This window comes from Neopelma chrysocephalum, unplaced genomic scaffold, assembly GCF_003984885.1.
Source record: "Neopelma chrysocephalum unplaced genomic scaffold, ASM398488v2 Primary Assembly neopelma1_60, whole genome shotgun sequence".
Taxonomy (NCBI): Eukaryota; Metazoa; Chordata; class Aves; order Passeriformes; family Pipridae; genus Neopelma; species Neopelma chrysocephalum.
Window position 1 is genome coordinate 12945678 of NW_020897715.1, and position 24370 is coordinate 12970047.

A 24370-nucleotide genomic window follows, 5' to 3' on the forward strand; every position below is an offset into this window, starting at 1 on the left:
AGAGACAGAGACAGAGAGGGAAAAGGAGAGATTTGTATTTACTATTCAAAGTCATGGATGCTGCCTGCCAGTGGATTTCAACATAGGTTTTGTTTGCACAGAAAGGCATGAAAGGTGACTGGATCTGCAGCTCTGAGTCATGGTCAAGCTGGAGCACCCTTGGCATTTCCCTTCCCGACATAAATCCAGTGCTCTTCTAGGAACTCGTCAAACGCAATGAGAAACCATTCAGGCATGTCTGGGCTCTTAGAGTAGGATGTGTGGGAGACAAGATCCCCTGCTCTTTGAAAGTTTTCACTACTTCCCTCTGCCACAGAAATGCCAATTTCAGAAGTGAGAGTGGTTCAGGTTGCTACTGGAAAGGGACGGTATTGGCCTGATCTACAGTGGTGTTAACCATTGAACCTCAGAGGAGGAAGATGCTATATTCTCTTCACTTGCTGCTTTTTTCCTTAACAGCTGTAGCAACTGAGACATACTGAAGCAAAAGGACACTTCCAGTATTAGTAATGGTTACTGAGGTCCAGGATTTGGAAAAAGCCACATAGACCTCCAAGTAAGCAGACCCTTATCCTGTCCATCCAGCAGTGCTGCCTCTCCGTTACAAGTGTGGTAACTTTACAAATTATACGAACATTTGTCCAACTACACACAAGAAAACACTGCCCGTTTTTTAAGTGGGAGCAAATGTAGGGAAACACACACTTGAGCACAGGCACATGCAAGCACGCACCTCCCAAATCTCATACAGATGTGCTATTGCAAAATATCTGCTGAACTCCAGCCCAATCTTAGCAGGCTCACTTCCATCAAGTCAGCTAGGACTCAAAAAGCCCAACCCCGGTGAAATCAGTAGAGCTGCAGCAAGGCTATTTCTCTCTTTACACGGGGCTGAGCACTGTGGGGGTACTCTGGGATCATAGCTGGCCTCTCCCACACAACCAAGTTGCTCCTAATAAAAATCTGTACAAATATACAAGCACAGGGGAGACTGGATGTTTTGAAATAGTTATTTTTGAAATAACTATTTTGAAATAGCTGTTTTCTAGGCAGAGGTGAAACTCATCATTATTAGTTCCCATTACTTACCATAAAACCAGGCACGTTAGATGTGCCTGAAGCCTGAAGTAAATGTTTTGGTGTCAGATTCAGCTGAAAATCACATTCGTTTCTTCTTCAGCAAGAGAACAGTAAAAGAAAACTCAGTAAATTCCTGACTTCACCTTTGTGCCCTCTGTTGCACTTACTCCAGCAGAGCACGAGTTCACACAAACCAGAGTGAATTTTGATGGACAACAAAACTAGGTACCTTCAATGGAAATGGCTAATTCAGCCTCGCAGTAAGCCTGTTGAAGTCCTGCCGCTGCATCAGCACTGAGCTGTGGCCCCGCAGCTCTGTCAGAATCAGATGCCTGTGGGTCTGGATATAAAGGGCAGGTATGTGTAATATATATTTTGAAAATTTATAGTTATGAGATGGCAAATTCCAGTAACTACGAGCTATTTTAAGACTAGGTCCTTCCTCATGACCTGCTGGGGAGGGGAGTGGAGTGGAAGAGGTACCAACTCTGAGACACTCCAGGTAACATGTACTACTATATAAATTTTAATGCCAACTAAGTAGGAAAACATATGGTACTTAGCTGCAAACTGAAGTGTGTGTGCAGACTTGAGGGAGGAGGTTAAAGCCACACAGTTTGATATTGTCTCTCCTCCTCCATCTTTCTGAGTGTAGATTTTCCATATATTGTTATTAAACATACATAATTTCACCAAAGAAAGCCTCTCCTTTTTCAATTTCCATTCCACCTTTCCTTGTAATGAGTTAGTCCCACTTTGCTGAAAGCTCAGTATCACAAAGGTTCCCATTCACCACTGGGCAGACCCTATAGAAATACTGGATGAAAAGGAGAGATGAAAATCGCCAGCCTTTGACCATATACATATTGCAACTTCCTTTATCATATGTATGCACACACACTCACATATCTATGGATGCATGTGTGTCTTCATATAAGGACACCATCTGCTGCCAGACCTGGAATTTTTGCAACATCATCTGTTACTACATTTATACATTTTTATTTTTTATTTAAAGGAAAGTATCAGCAGAGTTTGCACAGATACCAACATACCCTCTCTCGACACATGTACACTAGATTTGATAATGAAGGCTTTGTACAGACTGGAGAGAGAGAAAAGCACTTGGGACTTGTAGTCAATAGCAGTGCAGATGAGGATACACTAGGGAATCCTCATGTGTCGCGTTTGCTGGGTTGTGGCATGGCTGAGACGAAAGGCAGCCCAAGTTAATGGATGGGTCGCTAGGCTGGGTGTGCCTGAGACCCGCCGTGCAACCCTGGGCGAGTCCCCTCACCTCCGAGCACCTCCTGCCCACCCCCAGCCTCGGTCCAATCCAGCTAATAGCCTGCCTGCCCTGCAGAAGAGGGTGCCTCTTTTACTCTGTGCTCGCGTGGCCCTTAATACAAAGGGTCCCTCAACTTAGTGGTGGCCTTTAAGTGCCACAACAATACCACTAATAATTAAGGTTACAATTTTACTGCCAAGACTGTATTATTATGTAGCATTATACCTTTGAACATGCCTATTCTCATTTCTAGCAAAGGGCTCAGCTCAGTGCTCCCTGTTATAAATCATATGCTAATTATAAGTGTAATCTGAACAGCTTTTACTTTTCTTTTAAAACGACTGTATAGGGCATAAACTTTGTTGTGATGCTGTGTTGCTATTTTGCCTGAGGTGCCTTTGTCCTCTAGCAGAGCTCCATGTGTAACGTATCAGCAAAATACTGGGAGGCCAAGAACAGAGTTTGCATAAATTGCTTATATTGCAGGATTATACCAACAGCACTATTATTACTGCTGGTAATTTGATTCTAGCCCATCCTTTGACACATGTAACTTGAAGGAACTAAGTACCCATTACGATAGAAATTCCTAAACATGCTATCGGCCTGAAATTTCACATTATTTAAAAATACCCGGTAAAAATGAAAAATGCACACTCTGTTAAATGTTGGTTTTCATCTCTACATAAGCATCAGATTGATTTAATTCTTGATGAAAAGTTGATGCTTGGAAAAACTCCGGAGCAATGAGCCAAATGCTGGCCTTGGCGAGATCCCAGTTCTCCAACAGGCTGAACATCATCTGAGCAGCGCTCAGCAGCTTAAGCCCTGTATGAGTCACTTGTACCTCTTTATTAGCAGTCCCCGGGAATCTGCCCCAAAGACAAATGTGGTATTTCTGGCAGTGCCCTTGGGCTTTGGTGGATTTGTACTGGTATAACTGAGCAGATTGGAATGGGGATGTGACCCATTTTGGTTCCAGTTAGTGACAAGCTCCATTTCAGGAGTCTTTAAAGGCCAAATCTGCACTTGTGCCAGGACTACTAAAAGCCCTGGACAACCTGCAAGTCCCACTGACACTCTCAGAATAGTGCTTTAAAGATATTTTGGGGTGAGCTGCTGTGGTGGTTCCTGAGGGAGCTGATGTTTTCCCCCTAACATGCTGTAGAGGTATGCGATCCCACAGCGTGGATAAGCACTGCCATTTTGCTTCTAAGCCACCTTAAGGGCCAAACACAACACAGAAGCACAGTTCCCTCCCTTCCCCAGTTTGCAGCAGCTGCTCTTCATTACTGCACGTCCCAACTTAGCCAACATCGTCTTATTTCTCATCCCCTCACGATAATGTGCACAACAGACCACAGGGTCCCTGCTCACCCAACACGAGAACAGCAAATGAGGTGGGAAAGGATGCTGAAGAAGATTGGGATTGGGGACTTTTACTTTTCCTATTTTAATTAATTTGGAGGATATTTTGAGCATTTCTTGTTTGGAGATTCTTTTCTTTTCCTTTTTTTCTAACATCAAGCCAGGAAGTTGCAGACAAAACCTGACACAACCTCATGACTGTAATTTTGTCAGCAAAACATCGGCAGGAACTGCAGCCCACAATTCTTTCTCAATACTCAAAATAAGGTTCAGTGTCTTTCGTCACTTGCTGAAGACAGAGTTAAGAAATGAAACCCTAGAAAATCTGACAGTGTCACTAATATACAGTATCATCTTTGAAACATCCTGCTTTCTTTTCTTGGTTGCAGCTGGATAAATACTAGCAACTCTGCTAAGCCATTATCACCTGTTGCAGCTCTCAGACCTCTCCTCTCTTTTCTGCCTTGCTCTAAGGAACGGATCATTACCCTTTTCCCTGTGGATAGTCCATCATGAGCTATTTTTATTCTCTCTGCAATTCCCTAACTTCCCCATGCCAAATACTTGCTAAAAGTCATCAACCTTCAGGAAAGCCAACAAATGAATCAAATCTGCTGCCAGGTCATTTAGGAGATGAGTCAGTTTAGAGTTAGGGACATTTTTTAATAGTCCCATAGTGAGAGAATATTTTAAATGCTATAGTTTTAAAAAGTCATCTCCAAACTTCTCAGAATAATTCTATTTAAGTAACAAACTGCAGATGAAGCTTCAGAGGAGTGGCTTCCTTTAGGAACATTAGGGCTTATAATAAACCATTTTTCTCCACTTCATAGATCAGTCCACCCACCCATTCTTCCGCCTACAAGTGTAACCCTATATACAAATGCATAAGGCCCCAAAGGAGAAAACTCATTCAGAATATCCTGTCCTGGGTGCTTTGTTGAATGATTTGCATCACAATTTACAGGAACAAAATGTTTTTCGATATCTTATCACTATATACATTGCTTTTATTTCTCTCCAATTGTATATCATTTTTTCTCCCTCCTACATTTTCATTTCCCTTCAAGCTTTCAAGCTACAGGATAGAGCTACTGGGCACTGGTAGACTGATGCTGCACACTCCCTGTTCCCTCTGAAGCAGATGTTTAGCAAAGATGGGTGATATGATCCATGTATAGACATCTTTTACCTGTCACTCTGTGGAGGTAAAGATCTGCTTTGAACACAGTTAGTACAGATTATCTAATGCTTTTTTTTCCCATCTAGCTCTTTCCCTTCCATCGTTATTAGTGGATCTATAGACAGGGAGAGCAAGACACTGGGAGTTTTTCAAACACAAGGCTGTCTTAAACTGAGTTATGTTTTGGGGGGTCAAGGAAAACAGCGAGGGGGAAGCTAGCAAACTAACACTTGCTTTAAAATGGTGGGAATGAAATGTTATCCTGCAGGACCTCAAATCTATGGGATACAGGGAAATCTCACACCTTCCAGCTTCATGTGGCAGTCCTGTTTCCCAGTACAGCCTGGCTTCTGTCTCACCTCTGAAGGAGGGACTGAAACATCCTAGAAACAGGGGGATGGGCCCAGGGAAAAGGAGGAGTGACAACTGCCCTTCCCAAGAAACGTGAAAAACATATAGCTGGCCAGATCTGCATAAAGAGCCTAGGAAGGCAGTTGAGAGAGGTAAAGCCTGTATACTGGCCACAGTCACTTCTGACAGAAACGCAGCCTGCCAGGAACACAGTATTGCTTGGGGCAAGCCATTACATGGCTGGGTGGTGTGCTGCTCCTGCAGACTGTGTCACTTGGCACACATCTGGCTGATGCAGCTGGATCATTTCACTCAGGTGTTTCATTTTAGTGCCTAACATAACACTGGCAAGCCACACACTATCACTGAAACCACTCTCCCATGAAGCCCCGTTGAGCTTGTTGATGAGCGAACGCTTTACACACAGCACATGCAGGCACCATCTCCACCATTCGCTTAGCCCTCTCTGCTGCAAATGCAGCTTTGGCACACAGCGTCTAGATAAACTCAAAAGCTCCAGGGTTAAGTGGGAAATAGAAATCCAGTGACCCCTGTCTGGGCAAGTGAGCTTAATGACTTGTCTGCTGCTGTATGTACCAAACATATGCTGGCAAACATCTGTCTGAGCAGCCTCTCCAAAATAAATGATTGATGGAGGCGATTTGCCTTTAAAAATGGGATAAGTCAGCTAGGAGTCCTGCTAGAAAAGGGTTAATAGGATATATGAATTGCTAGTGAGTGGAAGGGAAAGGAGAGAAGCCAGAGTCAGAGTCAACACCCCTTGTTAGGTGTTTACCATGTCTAATCTGAACCACTTCCATTGCATATGCAAGGCAGATGAATTACTCTGTAAATCCTATTACTCCATGTGGATAAATCTCACATTTGAGTTAACAAGTCTGGAGAGCTGGGGAATGGAAGCTGCTGAAGGGATATTCCGGGATCAAAACAACGGAGCACACGGGAGCCGAGAGAAGCGATACGCGTAAGCGCACTCACACATCCCTCCTCTAGCATCCTTCTTCCCTCTATCATTAAATGGGAGGGATGCAGGACGCAGGGGATCGTGTAGCAGACCGTTTGGTGACATTCAGCAGGATTTATTTCAGAGAAAGAGAAAGAAAACTTTGCTGCTGCTGTTAGCTTTGCTAGGGGATTGCTCCCTTGATGCTTCAGGGTTTGTGCACTATCAGCTCTTCATATAGATCACAGACTTATTTTAAATTACACCCAGTAGTTTTATAGCCATAATACACAGTGTGTGCACACACTCGCACACTGAGAATTTTCCTTCACTAGGGAAGTTACTGCAGGGAAGTTGAGCAAGACAGAATGTGAAGACAAACCCCATGGGAAAAAGACTACTGCAATTTAGTTATTTGGGACACTCCTAACTGAAAGCCCAAGTAGTGTCAGAAAGCCTGCACAACAAAACCAGAAATATAACACTCAATACTTCCAGTGAGCAAGGTTTCATGTGCAAAGACACCCTCATTACAACCAGACACATACACCCATTTATTTTAGCCCTGCAAAAACATCAACATACTGAAAAAGATACAACCTTCATAAATGTCAGAGCTGCTACACCATGTTTTCACCAGCCTTTTCAACTATTGTATCCATCTTCCCTCCACACATGGCATAAAAATAAATAAATAAAATTAAAAAACAGAGTTTTCCAAAAGAACTTGCCCAAGAGTTCTGGCAGCACCAGGGATAAAGTTTTTGCATATGTACAAAAAGAAGCACGGAAAGATCAATGGAACATCTGGCAAGCACAGCTGGATCCCTTTTCGATTTCTCTATTGATACTGCAGGGCTGGTGGAAAGTGTACGTTCACAAGAGCTGGCTAACACAAGAGGATCTTCCCCACTGAAATTCTTTTGATCCAGAGCACTGCACGGAGCAGAGTGGTGGCAAGAAGTATTCAAAAGCTTTACGATTTTTTCATATTAAAGCACACACATGCAGAGCTTGTTTGTAGCAGCTGCTGCTACTGCAGTTCCAGAGGTAAAATAACACACAATCTCACAGAGACATATACACACAAATATGTATCACGTCACACGTATACGTTGCATACACAGAAATATAGATACATAGAAGCAGAAAAGTTGGCAAAATGCCCTACCTGAGGATGGCTGTGTCCCCTTGCCTCACGGTGATGTTATCGGTACCTCGGGTAAAATCCACGCTGCGGACTGGCAGCCCTGTAGGGAGAAGGCAAAGCAATCTCAGTAGGACCAGCGGTAATTGTTTCCGATCAGGCTGAGCCCTTGCTACCATGGCTGGTCTTGTCGAGTTTCACTGTCTGTACTTGTCTCTCTCTCTGCCTGTGTATGTGGACAGATAGATGCAGAAAGAAAAACAATAATAATAATGTACAACTCTCGCTCTGATCGACAGCCCAGAAAGGGGAGGTGATTTCACAGTCCTTCTTAGCTGCCACTTTCTCTTGCTCTTTTCAGTCTCTTGTTGGCTTCTTTCTCCACCTGGTCTTTTTTTTTTTTTTAAGATTTTCAAAAAAGAAAAAAAAAAGTCTTAGCACAACCTTCAATTAAAAAAGAGGGGGGAAAAAAGAAGCAAGAGGAAAAAGTCAGGTAGCAAAATAATTACAAAATAATAACAATTAAATCGACCCGTTTAGAGTGATGTAGAGAGATGGGGAAAAAAAAAAAAAAGGGAAAAGGAACAAGAGGAATCCTGTGCCGCCGGGCTGCGGGAGGGGATGGTCCTGTGGTTGTGCAGCCTCCAGCCCCGCGCTCCCTCCTAACCCACTTTCCCAGGCGGAGCGAGGGAGGGAGGAGGAGAGAGAGAGGGAGGAGGGAGCCACACTCGTGAGACGGCAGCTCGGCACTACAGCGGCGGCGGCGGGCGCGGAGGGAGCGCCCAGCCGCGTTCCCCATCCCTCTCCCGCGGGCACAGCCCGCCCCGAGGCCCCCGCGCCCCCACCCGCCCTCGCCGGGGAGCGGGGCTGCCCTGGGGGGATCGGGAAACGGCGGCCGGGCCGGGCCTCCGGGAGCCGGACGGCGGCTGGGAAGGGAAGGGGAGGGGAGCGTGGCACTGCAGCAGGGAGAGGGGGCTTGTGAAGGGATGGGGGCTAGAGGGCAGAGGGGGAAGCCACGAAGGAAAGGGGAGGAGGGAGAAGCAGAGAGGGAAGGGGATGGGAGAGGAAGAGAGGGCTGGAGAAAGGAGGAGAAAGGGAGCGCGAGCGGGAAGCAGCACCAGAGAGGAGAAAGCAGGAGCCGCCAGGAGATGCTGAGCGGGAGGGAGGCACAGGGAGCAGGGCAGAGAGAATGGAGGAAGGTACGGCCAATATTCTCAAGATAAAATAGTGAGGAAAGCGGGTCTGTGGCCAAAAGTGCAAACAACTTGGCTTAGCGGCCTGAAGCCACACGCTAACTGATTTACAGAGCAGCATCCTTGGCAACTGTCTCTGCACCCTCAAACCTTGCTTCTTCCCCTCTCAGACTTTCCCCTCGACAGATAAACAGTTGTACATCCCTCCCTCCCACTCTCTCCACTCAGCCCTTCCCGCCCCCCACCTCCTTTCCCAGCCGGAGGGACGCAGCGGAGACAATGCCGGCATTGAGCTGCCCGCGGTGTGAATGCTCGGCCTGTCCTCCCGGCTGCCGGCGCCCGCAGCTGAGCCCCGCGCCCGCCGGCAGCAGCGCTGCCCACCCGGGAACGCTCCCGCAGCCCACATACCACCGCCACCGCAAAGAGAAGGGAGATTAAATTAATGGAGAGGAATAAGCTGTGTGTATTACTGCTGATGCCTGCCTGCCATTTCCCCAGCCCGATCTCTGCCCTGCGGGAGGGATGAGAACTGTTTATAGGGATGCTTCGCTAGTGTAACCCTTCTGCAGCCACAGCACGGCGAAGCTGGGACGGGGAAGCAAAGAGGGAAGGCGTGGTTTGAGAGGGGTCCAGAGAAGCAGGTGCAAGAACAGCCATGGGAGATCGGCTGAGAATTGCTGTCCTGCGGGATCACAGCGCTGCTACGTGTGTGTGCAGGAGGGGAAAAAACACTTGTACGATGCCTGTTTCACCTCTGCTCCTGAAGCCTTGTGGGATACAGTGGACACAAACTGGAGACACATAAGGAATGTCATTGTGTTATGCGAATGGCCACATGGGATCAGATCAAAGGTCCCTCTAACCCTTAGTTCTGTCTCCAAGTGTAGCCTAAAGCCAATGCCTAAGGAAGCACACAAGCACAAGGGAAGCACTGCCCCAGGGCACTTATCTATTTCCAGTGATTTGTGGTTAAGGCATGTCCCCAGCCAATGGCACTGTCTTTGTAGTTAATGGTACTTGAATGATTTTCTTTTTCTAGGAATGTGTCCAGTTGCTTTTTAAACGCCTAGAAACTGGCCCCTGCAGCCTTGGTATGGAAAGGCCACATTGTCTCTGAGCACTTAAACAATCCCTGCAAGTGTTAAAGGCACAGAAATTAAGGACTAAGGTCATGACACTGCTGCTCCAGTGCTACGCATGCAGTGGCAAAAAGAGATGACTGCTTTGTATTCAAGCCAAAAAGTGAGGCCAGTCAGACACTTCCTCTGCACGACACTTGATGCGAATAGCACCAGAGGGAGAAGAATGAGGAGCTAAAGGGGTTAGTCCACACACCAGATATTCCCAAGCTATTGCAGAGAGAGATGTCACCTGACAAGGATATTGCTCTGAAGAAGACCATGCTGCTGACATCTGATTTCTGGCTAGTAACCACCACACTAGGGCAATGGACAGTGCAAGGGACAAAGATGCCATCAAGTTGCCGGCATGCCAGAAGATTGGCATTACCAACAGGAAACCCATGCACTCCTGTGCCAGAATTTGAGTACAGCTAAAAGACTTGGTCTCATATGAAGTAACCAATGAAAGAAATGCACCCCTCTTGCAAACCTGTGTTGCACGGATCCTTTTTACAAGGGTGTCCCACATATGTTTCATCTACATTTAATAAGAGCTATTGTATGATAATTAAATGCCAGTGGAGTAAGGAAAACATATTTGTCAAAGATTAACTATTATGCAATGCAAGAAGCATCTGCCACCCAACTGCTAGAGCTCACTAAATATTTCCTTATCTCAGAGTATTTACTTAGGAGGCAATAACTATCCAGTTAAATCTAAATTTAATGCTTAGTTAAATATAGTTCATAGAAAGTGGCACCAATATGTTTTATACAGAGAACGACAGAGGGGGGTTTCAGGGAGGGAGAAGGGAGGAATCCCGTCTCCAGACTCTAGTAACATCCTGATTTGAGATGGGACTGCATGTGGCCATGCCTCCCTACAAAGAGGGATGGATCACTGTGGACTCTGAGCCCCCTCTCAGCTAATATGGCAGTGCAGAGGATGTCTTCATCTTCTTCCGCATTTATACAATCCTCATTAGAACCACCACAGCATAACTATTTAATAATAATAATCATCATCATAATAAACAGAGAGATGAGGAAGAAATTCCCTGAGGGTCTCATAAACCTTGGGAAAAATAAAACAAAAACTAAAGCTGATAGGTCTTATTTGCTTTTAGAAGCATACAAAAGCAAAAGGAAGGGGTTGCCTAGGTGTAAAAGGCCAAACAAGCAGGAATCACACAAATCCTAGGAGAGTGCCTCATAAGTAAAATAAATAATGTTATTTTTGTATGTGTTCCCAGAAGAAATAACTCTCTGGGCCCATCTCCCCCTGCTGGAAGCACATAATGAACAGCACGTCTGCTTTCTTACTTTCCTACCCTCAGAAAACTTGAGGAAAAATTCAGGTAAAGAGTTAGAGCATGGACACCACAAATCCCTACTGCTGCCTTTTAATGCCACTTATCAGTATTCCTGGCAGGTGCAGGACTGGCGGGACTAGCCTGGCTGATGAAATTTTGTCACCGTGCAGTTCAGGAATGGATAGGCAGCACAAGCCCAGCCCTACAGGTACCACATCACCCTCCTCCAATGCAAAACACTTATACCCTGTTCAAAGGGAACAGGGCATAGAGTACCACACTTTGATGAACATGGGCTGTATGGCACAGCCAGAGACATGATAGAAGGGCTTGGATGACTGGTTCAGGAAGGTGTCTGTGTTTCCACCCTGTGAATGTGGGATTGTTCTGCATACAAGCTGGAAGGAAAACAGCAGCATGAGCTAACATAGCCTGGTTAGCCCTACTTTCCTTGTGAGGGAAACCTGCTGAAGACATCACAGTCTGGATACTAAGCCGACTGAAGGAGAGATGCTTCATGCTGGCCCTGGATGGACAGCCTGTGCTGAGATAGGCAGTGCTGAGATCCTCTGGGACAGGTACTCAGGTCACCTCCGCCTACCTGTGTGGGAGCTCACTTTTACAGATACTCATGGATTGACATTGGGAAAGCCTGAAGTACCATCTGCTTTTCATGGAGAGCCAAGAGACACTGAAAGCATGGACTGTATCCACAAATAGGAATGGTTTTTTGTTGTTTTTTTTTTTTTGCATTTGAGGTGGTTAAATGCAAAGAGTGATCCATGGAAACTTCACTCAATGCCAACTGCAACAGCCATCTGTATGATGTGGATGGCTGCCCTCTAGGAGCTGAAATGAAGCTCATGAACTCACACCACAAACAGCCACAAAACAGCAACTGTTCTCACTTGACTTTCAAGCACTACCAGCCACACCAAAACTGGCAAGTTGATTCCAAATATTGTTGGAATCAGGGAAAAGGCATTCTTAAAAATACAAAACTGCTCACACCAGTTTCCAGACCTTATCATGACCGACACAATTGTTTTAAGGGGACGGTATCATGGCTCTGTCAGCAGAGTCCAAGCATCTAGGGACTTTATTTGGGGTATCTGCAACAGTGAGCAAAAACATATGATGTTTTGTGAGCTATAACATGTTTAGTCAAGATACACTGCTGTACTCTGCAGCAATGCCTGCTCAAAGCTTCTCAGCCATGAAGAGAAAATGCAATTTTGTCGCATTGGCAGAGGAGTTATGGAGAGGAACGAGGAAGAGTCGAAGGGGTTTCGCCACATGGGGAGGAAGATTAAGAGACCATGGCAGGACAGTGGTGACCTCTCCTTCCTCTCTTCATTCCTGTACTTGCAGCTCCTACATGTACACATTTCCACCCTGATGTGCAAGGGTGGCATCCCACTGCAATTAAGCATCTACGAACCACTCTCCTTAGATCCTGGGATACAGGGAGCCACAAGAGTAGGAGAAAAGGAGGAAAGGCTGGGCTAGAAGAGGAAATGAAAATCATTCGAATACAGCAGATGCCTCAAGAGGCAAATTGAGGAGAAGGTGAGCTTTAAATGGTAAATGCCCTTCTCATATTCCGAGAGTTCCCATAGACCATACTTTGTCCATTCCTTCACCTACACCTCCCTGATAAAGTGCCCTCTAACTATGCCAGGTCAGAGTCTGCTGGAAAGAGCAGAGAAATAATTTCCATGACACCACTAGAAGGAAGTCTGCTAAGGACAGGATGCCATCTACCAAACATGATCCTGTGCCGACTAGAACATCAATGCCACTTATTTATATCCCCAAGGCACTTACGAGGGACATGTTATAGGAAAAAATTCTGCGGTTTGAGAAAATTATGTGTATAAAATGGCTTTAATACTAGAAGTACCCATTCCTTAAAGTGCTTTAGGAAAGATATGGTTTTTATGAATATTTTGCAAGTCTATAAATTAAACTGGCTTTTGATACTGAAAATCAGAGCCAGCTTAGGGCCAAGACTCACATCCAGACATGTAATGCAACAAGACCAAGTTCCTGCTGCAGTAAGGACCTCATTAGGTAGAAGGATTTACTGCATTGAGAGCACTCAGATAGGCCATAACTGCAGACGATAACGTGCACGCACAACACCTCTTTCTAAGTGTGGCCACTGAGCTGTAACAGAACTTCCTGCCGTACAAGAACAATAGCTGATTTTCACAAATTTGTAACCTTGTTACTATGCAATCGATCTAGTTTCACAATTGATGTCCTTGGTGTGGACAATTTAGAGGTCAAGGGCCAGGCTCTCAATTGCTGTAAGCTCAGAAGAGCTATGCTGGTTTCCACCACGTAAACACGAGTTGTGAAGTTCATCTTCTTCTGTGCTGCATGGGTAAAAAACTGTGTTATCACCTTTGAAAGAGAAAAACTTCTTTGACTGGATAAAGAGTGTGCTCTGACTTTTTAGAAAGTTTCACCTTTATTTAAAGGCCAAATCTGAAGGCTGGACAGGAGGTAAATAGTAGCCTAAAGATGCCTTTTTTCATCAGTATGACCAAGTAGGATTAAAGAATTAGCACTGCAGTTGGTTTGTGGCCTTAATTACTGGTTGTTACCACAGCAAGTGCTTGTAGAACTACTTAGTCATTTGTAACAGGATCCTTCCTACTTGAGAGGGACGAGACACAGAGAGTGCTCCCTTTTTGACTAAAACAAAAGTTGCCCTTCCAGCCTGATGTAAATACAAGAATAAAAGTCGTCAGTAGTATCAAGAGTGTCACACTACCTTTTCCCTGAAAGATCACGTACCATTAGTGACTTCCTTACTAACACCTCAGGACTGGACTCTGCAGCTGTTGTTTGCCAGAGGGGTCAAATCACTTCAAAAGCAGGGGAAGCTGTGCTGCTCAGCCACTGCTGCTGCGTGGCAGGGAACCAAGCTGCCTGCCATCTCCCAGCCCAGTCAGCAGTCCCAGTGGGAAACTGTGGGACCTGTCCTCACAAGAAAGGCTGTCTCATGCCTTCAGAAGCAGGAAAATAGCTGATCCCAGTTTGACATTTCTCACGGACCAAGGCGATATGTCAACCTGTGTTTTTAAATGTGTCTATAGGAGTTAGGCATGCGAATCTAGACAAGCAGTCAATACTTCCCACTGAAGACAGCTTCAAGATTTCTTTTTATATTTGGGAATGCTGTTGCCTCACAAATGTCATATAACACTTGATGAGTTAGGCAGACCCAGAGTTCAACCCTAGAGGTCTTAAAATAGTTTACTTCCCATAGGAAGGCAGTAGCTCTATCTGCTTAACTCCAAAAACTATCTCCCCAAGTTGCCCCCCCAAAACTTTCCTCAGTGCTGGAGAATTACTTGTACTGCCCTCAGCACAAGTAATTAGGATTGACTTCAGAGAAGGAGACTACAATGGTTAACAGTGCCTCCCAACAGAGAAGCAGAGGTGACCTAGAGGTTGGGAAGTTCTAGCAGGAATTGGGAGATACACCGTCCCAATTTCCTCAGCGTATTTGGGTAAATCACTTAATGAGTCATTCACAGAAGCACAAAAAGTTAATCTCCCTAGGCTCCCTCTGCCCTCAGAGAAGTAATCTTCTCTTGAGGGCACATCAGAGCAGATGTCTACTTTAACTGTATAAAATTGCCCTGTCTCTCAGGGCGTGTCAAAGTTTCCAGCTACATAGCAGAGATCCTAACATAAGCTTGCAGTAGTCTAAAAAGTGTGAAGCACTGAAGACTGCAGGGTGATCTGACATGATCTGACACCACTATACAGAAAGCCCCTGCAAGACACAATCTACAGAACATGCCAGGCGTGACCTATTTCTAGCCTACTCTTTAACAGGCCCCAAAACAACTGCCTGGCAGTTGCAAGGGATGTAGATCGCTGCGGACAGGAATTCTATACAACTAAGATGTGGTCAAACCTGTTCTGCTGAGCCTTGATGCATATTCGATGGCCTGCTCTGGCATAGAGTTTTCAACACAATTCTAATGGATGAGAATAATCATTCTGACAGCAATGATCCTGAAAAGAGCTCCAAAGTCTTGCTGAAATGATACATGCTACACATCCATCATTACCAGGGAATTATTTTTATTGTGAAGAATAGAGTGTGGGCAGGCTGTTGTGCCATACATTTTTTGTCCATTACAGCAGCTCCAACATAGCTTTTATGAAACCTAAACTGAGGCCTTCAGCGAGACAAGATTCTCAAGATTTGTGATGTTATCAGGAGATCAGGCACTGTCAGAAAGCCTCACGTGCAACAAACAGGGAGAGAAATTTTTATGCAGAAATTTGGTGAAAGGTTCCTTCGAAACTATGACCTGCCTGAATTCAAGCTTCTGAAAACACTTCCAGTCATTTCACTGTGTTCAGGTCTGAAAATGAGGAAAACACATCTTTAACATGTGCAGATCTTCAAGATGAAAAGCCAGCAGAACTCTCTCACAGACAAAGGCTCAGTTAAAACCACTCTTACAGGCTACAAGTCAGGGATGTCTCTGCAGCAGCGTTTGGAGTAAGTGCCTGCCTAGTCTTTCAACATATACTTTTTAAAGTTTCACCATTTCTTCTCATCTTTCCCATGCTACTACTCTCCTCCAAACTCCTCACCCTGATATTTTCAAGTTTATCTCCCTTTCCTAAGTTGCTCCCATGCCTCATTTCTGTCACCCTATCCAGCTGCCTGCCTCAAGCCACAGAAACTCACCCACTTCTTGGGTTCAATGACTAACTATCACACCAGGTTAAGAATTTTTCCTGTTGTTTTAACCACAAATGTTATTTCCTTTATCATCCAGCCACTGAATTGAATCATGCTTTTGTCTGCTTAAACGGTTGCCTGTTGTTAAATACTATCTCCTCGATGCATGATGTTGTATCTGTTTGAGTCTTACTTTGTACCACTTTTGTTCCTTGTCCAATACTTTGCCACAAATGCCCAACATCTGATGCCAGAGAGGGAAATAGGGTGTTTTCAGCAGCCTCTAACAGAGTTGGCAGATGCAAGATAAATACCACTGTCCTGGGGATGAGCCAGACAGTAAAGAAGTGGGGTCAAAGGTAGGCATTTTAGGTCTAAGTCTAAGCATACGGAAGGGGAAAGTAGAAGTTATGGGGCAATCCCAGATGTATGTACAGACTGGGGAATGAGAGGCTGGAAAGCAGTGCCATGGAAAGGGACCAGGGGGTCCTGGTTGACAGCAAGTTGAATATGAGTCAGCAGTGCCCTGGCAGCCAGGAGGGCCAACCGTGTCCTGGGGGGCATCAGGCAAAGCATTGCAAGCCGGTCGAGGGAGGGGATTGTCCAGTTCTGCTCTGACCTGGGGCAGCCTCACCTTGAATATTGTGGCAGTTTTGAGCACCACAATATAGGAAAGATATTAAGCTGTTAGAGAGCAGTGAAGATGGTGAAGGGCCTTGAGGGGAAGCCGTATGAGGAGCAGCTGAGGTCACTTGGTCTGTTTAGTCTGGAGGAGACTGAGGGGAGACTTCATTGCAGTTACAACTTCCTTGTGAGGGGAAGAGGAGGGACAGGCACTGATCTCTTTGCTGTGGTGACCAGTGACAGGACCAGAGGGAATGGCCTGAAGTTCTGTCAGGGGCAGTTTAGGTTGGATATTAGAAAAAGCATCTTCTCCCAGAGGGTGGTTGGGTGCTGAAAGAGGCTCCCCAGGTAACTGGTCACATCACCAATCCTGCCAGACTTCAAAAAGCGTTTGGATAATACTCTCAGGCACATGGTGTGATTCTTGGGGATGGTCCTGTGCAGGGCTAAGAGTTGGACTCGATGAACTTTGTGGGTCCCTTTTAATTGTGATTCTGTGAAGTTGGAGGGAACAACAGAGGACCTGCCCACCAAGAGGTGCAGGAATAAGGTGGTTTCTCTGGGGTAGGAGGCATTTTGCTGAAGGTGATTCCACCATCTGGTTATGTCAGACAGAACCGAGGAATTTCCAGTTCTACAGTTGGATGCATCAGCCATGCAGCTGTATAGCTTATGGGCTTCACTGCTTGCAGCAGCAGGAGACCTCATCTCAGAACCACCCTGATTCCATTTCATTCCAAGTCATGTTTAAATCAGCTTGGATAAGTCGAAACAAACCCAAGTGTGGACAAACTGGGTTGCTCAGATGAAGCAATACCTATCAGAAAAAGCAATACTTTTCAAGGGACAGGAATTCTTCTCTGAATCAATGCTAAAGACACTGCTAAGGCTGGGCTGAATAAGGGATGCACACATCCTGAAACAGCTTCCTAAAGCAGAGGTCTGGGGTGGGCTATTTATAAAAGCCTTCCCGATAAGATGGAGAATAGGCAGGTGTTCTCCTGGAGGGGCATAAAATCCATGTGGGAACATGACCTGGCTCAGGTCCTGAAATGTCAGCAAATGCATTCCCCCCCCCCCCGACAATTTACTCAGCTCAAGCAACCTGTTAGATCCAGCAGCTGGCAGGGCTTTATAAAACAAAGAGCCCACAACCCAAACAGGAATAGAAGCATTGCTTCCTGTGAAACCCCAGGGGAGTTGTGCATAGTCCTGGCCTTCAGCAACACTTTATTACCTTCCTAATTTATACAACAGACCAGTATTTTTTAAATAATGTAATGAGCCTGCTAGCTTCTTCCAGCAGGCAGAGATCAGGGAAGGACAAAGAGCAGGTTGGGCAGAGCACTATAGCAGCTGGCTGAACAAAGGCAAGTGATGTGAAAAAATCACTAAAGTTGTATCAGACTGGAGTAGGGTAAAAAGGAAAAGACCAAAGAAAACCTTTGATGAAGAGATGGAGCTCTGAATAGGGCACTTACATGCTTCATTACTTGCCCTCTGATAGAGGAATGGACTGGAAGATGAACTCCATATACCTCACCCATTGAACTTGGGTAAGTCTACCTCAAGTGTTCTCTGAGAATATCTGATTACTTTTTAGACGAAGTCATTGTCCATAACACCTTTTCACCCTATTCTTTCTGTCTGCAAGGAATCATCCTGTGTTTGCCAGACATCAGTGGGAATCCAGGGGAGGCCTGAATTTGTGAAATGGAGGGCTCCAAGTCACTCAAGCATCTGCTTCTGAGTTTTTGGTAAGCAACCACTTCCACATACAGTTATGAGAAAGAACAGTAAAAATGGTTTACCAGAGATGCTTTACAACTGGTGAGTGTATAGCATGAAGGAGCTGGCAGGAAAGCTTTTTACAGGCTTGGGATGATAAAATCTGCTGCCAAATGCAAGGAGTTACTAGATGATGTGGTGAGGATCTGAGGAAAAAGGAGCCTAAAGCTCAAAGAATTTTCCCATACAAGTTGTCTATCAGTGTCTGAGATGTCAAAGGGAACCCTGGCAGGTTCTACAGTCAGATGCAGTGGCCTCTTGGATGAATTCTGACCCTGATATAATCAAGTGAAGCTTTGCCACCAGTTTCTGTGGGGCTACAATTTCATCTCTTGAAGTCTGCCTTTCTCTCATTCCCTGTAAACTCCTCTTAGCTGGAGGATGAATGCAACACAAAGAGTAAAGCAAACATGGAAATTAAGGCACATCTTCAGATTCATGTCAATTTAACTGAATTACAACAGTTTTCCAGTAAGCTCATTGCTCATCAAAGTGAGGAACAAACAAAAATCTGGCTGGCTTCAGACAGACCCAGCATAAGCAAATTAAGTGCAAATTTCTCCTGCAACCAGCTCGTTCAGGACACCCCTGTTCTGTCCATCAATGTGCCCTGGTATTCCTGCCTGCTCTCACCATCTGCTGATGTAGCTAAGTCCTGAAAAGAAGAAGCTGCTACTGCCCATGAATTTTTAATGTAGCAAGGAAAAGGCTGCATGAAGAAGAATATTTGGTGGCATTTACTCCCTATGATCAAAGCCATTTCATGTCTCTTATGTGATATTATTAGAACACAATATGAAGTGAAAGCAGTGTTCAAACTAAGGTCCCTATTCAAGAAACATTTTCTGCAGGGGAGAATGCAAGAACCAATGCCAGTAGAAAGCCCCCATTCTTACAGCCTCTCTCTGCCTATGTGTATCTGCAGGGCATCACATGACAGAAAAAGCCAAGCAGGTACTTTAAGTCCAGTACCCTCTATCACAAACATGATGCTAAATGGGACATCCCTGCTCACCTGTGAATGCTTCCCAACACCTGAAAGCACTTGTATGGCCAGCAGTAAGGGACCCAAGTCTAAAGAGGTAGTAACATGCCACAGAAAGAGCTGTATTTTAGGTCTCTGTTGTTACTGGTATTTGTTAAATAAAACTCACAAACCCAGCAGTTACTTCTGTACTGACCGTGTGCTTGTACACACCAAGCAACCACCCAAGAGAATGTAATGCCATAGAGAGAACTGATGTGACCTGTCTCTATCCTGTCACTAGCTGAGCCAATCCACCAGTGCCAAGAGGCAGATGAAGACCATACAGGAAAATCTGTTAAGCACCCAGACAGGAGGAAGGAAATTTTCAGCTAACAGGAAAGAGGTACTGGGGTTCAAACAGATTTGGCTCTTTGGAAATATGGATTAATTCCAGACCTTTCCTTTTCTCTTCTCTACTAAAGGACATAACACAGTATATATACTAATGTAAGTTATTGAAAAGCTTCTTCCTCTGACTTCAGACAAGCTGTCTGCATATCCCTGACAAACATGGATGCATGAGAATATTCCCCTGGGAAATATCTTCGCTAGCTGAATATGATGTAATTACAAATTATCCAGTCTTATCACCATCATTCAATCAACAACAACACTCAGACACCAAGAGGCCACACTAATCAAACTCCTAGCCACCAGCAATGCACAGATCACACTCACTGTTGGTTGAGAACTTTCTGAAACAAATCCATCCACTATCGGTAAGTGTTTGATGAGTGCTTCATGAAAAGCCAATGCCTTGTTCACAATATACCTCTGATGGTACTGAGGATGCATTGCTCACACCAGCTGAAATTTTCAGCCTCTATTCCATGCCTTAAAGATGGAGATATCTGTAAGTAAGGGTCAAGGTTCAAAAAGCATTGAAAATATTTGCCCATTGAGTCACACAGATAATACAAGACTCTTGAATGCTCACTGTAAATCATCACACCAACACATTTGCACTAATACCACACAAGCAAAGTCAAAGGAATCACAAGTGAAGCTCAAGCAAAATATAAGCATTTTGGTAAACATGTCTATAAATGAATTCTGAGAGCCATCATGCAAATATTTACATAGGTAACAGGAAGCCTCTGGATGGCCCTTGCTGCTTTTTTCTTCTGAGCTGGACTCCAAGAAAGCTGTGGATGAGGTTTTTACAAGGGCACATTGTGATAGGACAAGGGGGAATGGCTTTACACTAAAAGAAGGTAGGTTTAGATTAGACATTAGAAAGAAATTCTTTACTGTGAGGGTGGTGAGACACTGGACAGGTTGCCCAGAGGAGCTGTGGATGCCCCACCCATGGAAGCATTCAAGGCCAGGTTAGATGGGGCTTTGAGCAACCTGGTTTAGTGAAAGGTGTCCTTTCCCATGGAATTGGGTTTGGAACTAGATGGTCTTTAAGATCCCTTCAAACCTAAGCCATTCTATGATTCTATGACTGTGTTAAGGGCTCTGTACTGGATAGCTCTTTCTATGCCACTGTGCAAATCAAGCACTAATGATTGAAGCAGAGAAAGGCCATGAACACTCAAAAATGTCCAAAGGAAACTACAAGAAATCAACACAATATATAATGTGTCTGCAGTCCCTCAAAGCTCTGCAATGAGAAAGCTCCATGAAGCAGAAGTTCTGTTCATATACAAGAAAGCAGGAATGTGTTATGGCTTAAATCTCTGGAGTGAAGAAGGTGGTTTGCTCTTTACTGCCACAGAGAATTGCACAAAGGATTTAGGTTTCACAGAGGGTGAACTCTCCCCACTCCACCTGCACAGCACAGCAGAGCTGAGGGTGATGTACCAGACACTGCAAATCCATAAGGAAAGAAATTGGTGAAGGAGGGTCAGGGTATAGTCCTTTGTGGAAAGGGGCATATGACACCATCATGCCCTTTGTATGCGTGAGTGCAAGAAAGGTGAGATCGGCATACAGGATGTTTCAACCTACTGGGATGACTGAAAAGAACAAATATAAAGTTTTAGGCTCCATGGCCTTTTTGTCAGGAAGCAATGCTTACAACAAGAAAACAAACCAAATCAGCTTAGATAGAAAGGGCAAAAATGCCCATATTTCACCTTGAAATCCAGACTTCCTTATAACTTCCAGTATGATCCTTCAGCTTTCTAAAGATCTCCTCAATATCAGGAGCCAATCTTAAAAAACACTGTTTGAGCACTGTTTGGCCAGGGCAGAGTCAATGTATTGATGACTGAGGAACATACAGTGTACTTTTAGTTTACTAGATGTATTCAACTCCTTGCAGAAAGATTCAAGATGTCATCAGTATTGGACAGATGACCCTTAGGTGTGCAGTCAAGAGCTTTTACAATGTGAAGCTGGTGTCCATTGTTTCTAGTTCCTGCAGTATCTTTCCATAAAGCTGACAGTGTTTGGATAGCTGTAAGGGAGATGGATGGGGTTGAGTATACAGAGAGAAACATTTTGTGATTGGAATGTGATTATCGAGCTAATGAGGCTCTAATGGCAAATCCAAAAAGGATGTACAAGCTGCTCAACGTTATCCAATTCCCTGAATCCAGCTCTTGTCTTCCTCAATGTCCTGGTTTCAGCTGGAATAGCGTTAATTTTTTTCTTGGTAGTTGGAACAGTGCTGTGTTTTGGATTCAGTATGAGAATAATGTTGATAAGATACTGATGTTTTGGCTGTTGCTAAGTAGTGCTTCCCCTAAGTCAAGGACCTTTTCATTCCCCGTGCTCTGCCAATGAGAAGGTGCACAAAAAGCCATGGGGGAGCATGGTCAGGACAGCTGATTCCAACTGGCCAAAGGAACATTTCATATTATACAATGTCATGCTCAGTTTATATACAGTTGTGGAAGTTATCCAGAAGGGGGGCTGATTGCAGTTTGGGGATGGGTTTGGCATCGCTCACTGGGTGGTGAGCAATTGTGTTGTGTGTGCAATGATTTGTTTTTTCTTGGGTGTTATCTCTCTCTTCTTTTTATTACTATTGTTATTATATTGTATTTTGTTTCAGTTGTTGGACTGTTCTTGTCTCAACCCATGAGTTTTACTATTTTTTTCCCCTTCATTCTCCTCCCCATCCACTGTGCTAGTGGGAGGAGGTGACCAGGCAGCTGTGTGATGCTTGGCTGCTGTCTGGGGTTAAACCATGACACTTGATTATTTCACTAGAGTGGAAGAGATTGCCAAATACTAGCATCCCCCTGAAAAATGCAAAGCTGTTCTGATGACTCATCTGGCAGCTACAGCAACTACTTCATATTAATACTAAGTCATAATACAAAACTTTGGAAAATTAAGGTAAAGGGAAATAGATGTTGAGACTAGAAAATGTTTCAAAAAAACCCAACCAATCAACCAACCAAACCAAACCAGACAACAAAACCAAACAAACAAACAACAAAAAACTAAACCCCAAAGCATTCAGTATTATTTATAGATTCCCTCCATTTGTCTTAGATCAGCCAGAGAAATGATTAATGCTTTCTCATTATTTTGTAACAACATTTGGAATATAAGCAATGAAAAGTAAAGAAGAAAAACCAATGTAAAAACATTTCTTCTTATTCCCTCATCAGACATCTTCAAAAGAAAATACAAAAAGCCCACAGTAAGACTTATATTCAATCAAAAGCAAGGAAAATCCCAATTAGGGCATGCATTTAGGATTTTAACTTGGTATAGATGTTCTTTTAAGAAAACTATTCTTACTGGCTCTGTTCGTACTGGTATTTAAGAAGTGCAAAGAACACGTATTTAGCTAGCTAATGTGTATTAACAGCTTAGCACAAATAAGGCAGTATGCTTCCATGATGTATTAAAAATCAGTTTGTTAAACCTCAAGCTACTTCTTGCCATTATGCTTAACGTATGTTAAAATCATACTGCCTTGTTTTCATTAGGCTGTTAATACATGTCCCCAAAGACAGCTTCACCTTAAAGCTCCCAGGAGAAAGACCTAAAGGTTTAGCTCTGTTGGCAAAGCCATCTTAAGTTGACATTCTGCTGATGTGGCTGTAACATACTTCCTGTCTCTTCACTCCCCCGGTAAACGCTCTTGGCAAAAAGATAACAAGGCCAGAGAGCTGCACCTGCACTTTGGCTACAAAGTAGTGTCACATTCAGCATCCCGTGTCCTCATGCCTTTGATTAGAGCAACAAAGGTCCAAAGCATGGACCTGATCCTGGGCACAAGAAAGTGGAGGCCAGCCTACCAGGTTGGCAGAATTACATGTGCCCCATGTCAATTCACACAGACAAATTGAGGCTTATCCTGAAAGTCTTGCTTTGGTTCATGACTTCTGACCATAGGGTAGGAAAGAAAATGCTACCTGTCTCAGTACCTGCGTGAATCCACCCTGATTTTTCTTTCCTAAATTAAAGCATTCCATAAGATTTCCCCAAATCTACAAGTTACTTTTACATGACTCAAATTTAGATTTTCAACATTAATTCCAAAAGAAAATTCCCTCCCTCTAAGGTGTGACAACGCATTAAATATACCCACTGCCCCTTTAGAAAAACAACCGGTCCCCATATAGTCATCACTTCTGTTGTGCTGTTTCTCTGGGCAACTTACTGAAGAAGAAATTTTATTCTTTCTTCTGCCTTTTTACTTGCTCAGGTGGGACAGTCACCTGGATGTCACCAGGCCAGAGACCTAGTTGGTGAGGCCTGGTGGTGCCTAGTCAGGCACCAAACCACCATCAACAGAGTATAAAAGGGGCTCTTAAGGTCCTGGTGACACATTCGCTGTGTGTACTTCCTCTGCTTTACAGCTGACTCACAGGAGAACGACCAGGCTCTCTCCAGAACAGGAAAAATAACTGCATATTATCTTTTTAAAAGCCTCATAATCCTCAGGCAACAACTGAGTAGTAACTGCAGTGACGGGCAAAATCTTTCTGCTTCATATTAATAAACCCCAACACAATATTATTGCTTGCTGCATCAGAGGCTTTTACATAAATGACCTTTTATTTCTTTTTACAATGAAACAAAGAATACATGTGTGGAAGGACTTGGATGTTAAAGACTTTGCTTAGATTTCCATTTGGTTGGCTTTTGAAATAAATAGAAAGCAAACAAAGAGTGCAAATGGGGGAAAAGCAAATAATCTCTATGTTTTAATGGTCTGACATGTCATTTTCCAGACCATTTTAGATACTTTCCAGAAGAAAGTGTCTTCTCCAAAAAAGTATCACTGTTACCT

At 44.3% G+C, this 24370-nt stretch overlaps 1 protein-coding gene across 5 annotated transcripts in view; it reads right to left on the bottom strand.

Annotated features, from left to right (window-relative positions):
- LSAMP (limbic system associated membrane protein) overlaps positions 1 to 24370 on the bottom strand; it is a 1005382-nt gene that overhangs the window by 299945 nt on the left and 681067 nt on the right. For 2 of the 5 annotated variants that reach the window (XM_027681180.1, XM_027681182.1), the window contains exon 2: positions 7406 to 7484. In XM_027681180.1, the coding sequence (XP_027536981.1) occupies positions 7406 to 7484 (79 nt within the window). Of the gene's footprint in view, positions 1 to 7405; positions 8027 to 24370 lie in introns of those variants that run through there. The other 3 variants (XM_027681178.1, XM_027681181.1, XM_027681183.1) reach the window with 3 other exon arrangements.